The sequence below is a fragment of the Sinocyclocheilus grahami genome, unplaced genomic scaffold (genome assembly GCF_001515645.1).
Source record: "Sinocyclocheilus grahami isolate Dianchi unplaced genomic scaffold, SAMN03320097.WGS_v1.1 scaffold1901.1, whole genome shotgun sequence".
NCBI classification, from domain to species: domain Eukaryota; kingdom Metazoa; phylum Chordata; class Actinopteri; order Cypriniformes; family Cyprinidae; genus Sinocyclocheilus; species Sinocyclocheilus grahami.
This window is the reverse complement of record NW_015507080.1, coordinates 4007-7871: the sequence shown is the minus strand read 5'-3', so window position 1 is coordinate 7871 and position 3865 is coordinate 4007. Positions and strand designations below refer to the sequence as shown.

At 36.6% G+C, this 3865-nt stretch overlaps 1 protein-coding gene across 5 annotated transcripts in view; it reads right to left on the bottom strand.

Annotated features, from left to right (window-relative positions):
- LOC107573237 (apoptosis-resistant E3 ubiquitin protein ligase 1-like) overlaps positions 1-3399 on the bottom strand; it is an 87552-nt gene extending 84153 nt beyond the window's left edge. For all 5 annotated transcript variants that reach the window (XM_016259671.1, XM_016259673.1, XM_016259676.1 and 2 more), the window contains exon 1: positions 3154-3399. In XM_016259671.1, the coding sequence (XP_016115157.1) occupies positions 3154-3301 (148 nt within the window). In that variant the 5' untranslated portion in view covers positions 3302-3399. The remainder of the gene's footprint in view (positions 1-3153) is intronic.
- Positions 3400-3865: the final 466 nt, after the last annotated feature.

The window sequence follows — 3865 nt, the reverse complement described above, 5'->3', positions numbered from 1 at the left end:
CAAGATGAAAACCACTATTTTCTGTTTCAAACTTTCACATAGCAGCTTTAGGTTATAATAACATAAAAAATTCAAATCCAGATTTTTATTTTCAAAGATTTATTATAAAATGTTATAATTTTTTCCCCAAAATGCAATAAAGCCATGACATGTGTTTTTTGTTTTTTTTTCCAAAATGCAATAGATCCATTGAATTAATATAAAAGTTATTTTTCATATTGAAACTATTGAAAATACACAACATAGTAAGTTGATCCACATATGTCAGCCTCTGAACTTGGTCAATACTAATCTAATATACAGGCACTGAACTAAAAATACATTCAATCAGTCATCACTCCAAAAATCATCTTGTTAATGCTATAAATTAATTACAACAATAAAAAAATTTCATCATGAACATACATGAACAACAATATCACATTAAACCACAGAAATTCCAAAATGACATTTCCCTTACATTCAACTTCCAAAAGTGCATTTATCTTTGCCATGTTACATTCATTTACTTGACTAGTGTTATACGCTGTATTAACAAAAACATATGGCATTCATAAAAACATTTACACTGACAAGCTACGCAATATCGAGTTCATAATCGAATGCGACTCATCTGCGATTATGAACGCGATATTGCAGTGATCTACGGCGCTGTGTATTAAATGCCATCTGAAAGCACGTGATGGAGATTTACAATTAGGCTAATAATCACAGTACCGGCTTTACTGACGAGATGCACATGACAATCACATGCGATTTATCGTGCAGCCCTAAGTTTGTTTGTTGATCACAAAGTACAAAATACATGAGGAAAACTAGGATGCCGGGTGTATTCAAAGCGCGGGCATTACTGTCTAGAGTGCGTGGAATGGTGCGCTGTGATTGGTTGAGCGGATATATTGCATTCTGCAGAGAAAAGAGACTGATGCTTGTCGCGGTTTGGAAAAAAAGGGAGAAAACATGACAGAATAACTCGGTGGATATCGCATTTTGCGTAAAAGTAAAAATTGACTTTTCAATACCAACCAGATACAATACTGATTTTGGTGGAAACAAAATTTTTTTTTAAATGACGTTTTGGAACCAAACTCTTCATATGTATGTATATATATATATATATATATATATATATATATATATATATATATACACACATATACAAATACATATGTGTGTGTGTGTGTGTATATACACACTATATAGTAGTGAATTTAGATAAAGGGGTGCAGAGCCAGTGGTGGTTTTGTAGGCTTGAATTAAATAAAAAATTGTCTTGAATTATATGTGAGTAGCTATTGGTAGCCAATGCAAAGTGCAGTCTTCTATGATGTGCAACACAAACACCTCTGCTAAAATCTCAGAAAACGCAGTCTGGGGTTTCATGACCCTTTAAATGTTTGAGCCCTAATAGTCTGAGGTGCTGTTAGTGATTCTGCTAAATAAGTGGATACTACTTGATCTATGACTATGCTTCACATTTTATAACAAGGAAATTCTAATATTCTAAACCAATGGTTCCCAACATTTTTTAAATTACGGCCCACACAACTAAACACATATGTTTCCACGGCCCACTACAAAAACATTTAAATGGACCCGCTATTTGTGTCAGGCAGGTAAAATCTAATTTTCACCAATTGTGTGAGGTTTTCCAGCCTTTGCGATGAGCTTTGCAACATGATAAGATGCCTCCACTCTTACACCGTGCCTACACCGGACGACAATTTTTGTGTTGCCCTGCGATGCAACAGCTAAAGTCGGTCTACACTAGACGCAACAGAATGACCTTTAAACATTATTTGAACTTTCTGTCAGCATGTCATAAATAGAACAAGGCATCAGTTTACTGTCGGGGAGTTTACATCAGTTTACAGTTTACGGTCACATCCAGTGTAGACAGCATCACTGATTATAATGGGTTCTTGGGTTAATTGTATTTTGCCGCGCCGCTCGAATCCAGTGTAGACACGGTGTTACCCCGTATTTACACTGCACGTGACTGCGGCGCATTATGGCTCCGACGAGGTTTTGTTCCATCCTCCATGCGGTGCCAACTCACACCAGAAGAGTTTCAGAAGTGATACGACAGGATTCGCGAGACCATGTGATTTGCCTGTCCGATGTTGTTTTACTTGATTTTTTTTTTTTATGTTCTAACATGGTTGGCTAAATGTTTATGTTTTGTCTGGTTTAATTCAGTTTTTTTCCACTCCTACAACTCCTGAAATTAAGTTCCATGCCTTGTCCTTTTTAGAAAAGTTAATGTAAAAAGGATTTGTGGTGTCATATAACAATGTGTGTTTTTTAGCTTTGAGGATGAACCTCTCTTCATCCATTTCTTGCCTCCAAGCAAGTGATGTGAAATACGATCGGGAGTCTGCACAGGATGTTTATTTTGAAATCAACATGATTTTGACTTTTATTTTGTATTTTCTGTATTTTGTATTTGAGGGACATTTTTAAATAATATTTATCAATGCACCGCTTCGCTCAAAAATAGACTAGGTGCCTATCTTTAGCGAAGCGGCACGCATTGATATATATCATTTAAAAATGTCTAAAAAATGCCTCCCTCCACCCCTCAAAACAAAAAATCCCCTCTCAGAAGAGTCACCAAAGAGGGGAATTATGCCCATTTTCAAAAATGAAATTCAGGCCCTGAATAAATGTCTAAAAATCCTGATTGGAGTATCACTATAAATAATTCTCCATGATAAAAAGAAGCCTTTAAAAAGATCAGTATCGGTGATCGTATCAGCAGATACTGCTTTCTGTGATCGACAATCGGCCTCAAAAATCCTGATCGGAGCACCCCTACCATTTATCCATGTTTAAATCTGTTGTAGCATGTATGCAGCAAAAATATGTTAGATAAATTAGCTGATTGTTATTAAACCAATCCTTGAATAGTGAACGCATAGTAACGGTTGTGATATTTCTGTGAAATTGTGATATTTAATTATGACTACACATTTTTACATATATTAGCAATATTATTATTTCTATTAATAAAAATATACGGCCCCCCTGCAATACCGTTGCAGCCCACAGGTTGCAAACCACTGCTCTAAACTAATACTTTAATATTCTAAACAATCCTGGTGAGGCAAATCTATAAACTAAAAGTGTTTGTTTTTAAAGTGTTGAACTAACCTTCAAACAAATACTTGTATTCAGATAGGCTGTGTCTCTGGAGCCATTCTTCAATCTGACTTTCCTTGCCTTTCTTCCAGCGCACCTCCCAGAAGAAAATCCACGAGACTGAACAGAAGACGAAGGTCAGCAAAAACAGTCGGTCCATTAGACCATGTTTAGACTCCACTCAGACCTCTGGGAGCTCAGGTTCTGCCTTGCTTTCTGCTGTCCTATCTGGTCCTGAGTACTTCTCCCATGTCTTCTTCTACTGGGGAAAATGACAGCATACATATAATTTAGACTTGTGAAGCAATATTTGCAGTGCATTTAGAAAGTATTCAAACCCTTTCATTGTCACATTTTTGCACCGCGTAAACACTGGACATGAGCAGTACGATATGATGCGACGTGACTAAAGACAATAAAATTCTGTCTCCACTGGATGCGGCACAATGTGGGCCACAAATCTCCCAACAGTAAACTGATGCCTTGTTCTATTTATGGAATGCTGACAGAAAGGTCAAATGATCTGAAACATTTGATCGCTTTGTCGAGTGTCTACTGCAGCCTCTAGTTGGTGTGATGCAACACAAGCAACAACGGTCCAACAAATGTCCAATATTCTTAGGGCTGGACGATATGGCCAAAATTTATATCACGATATATTTCTTATTTTCGGTCGATACGATATAATTCCGATATCGATATGAACACTATTAAAAAAGCCTCA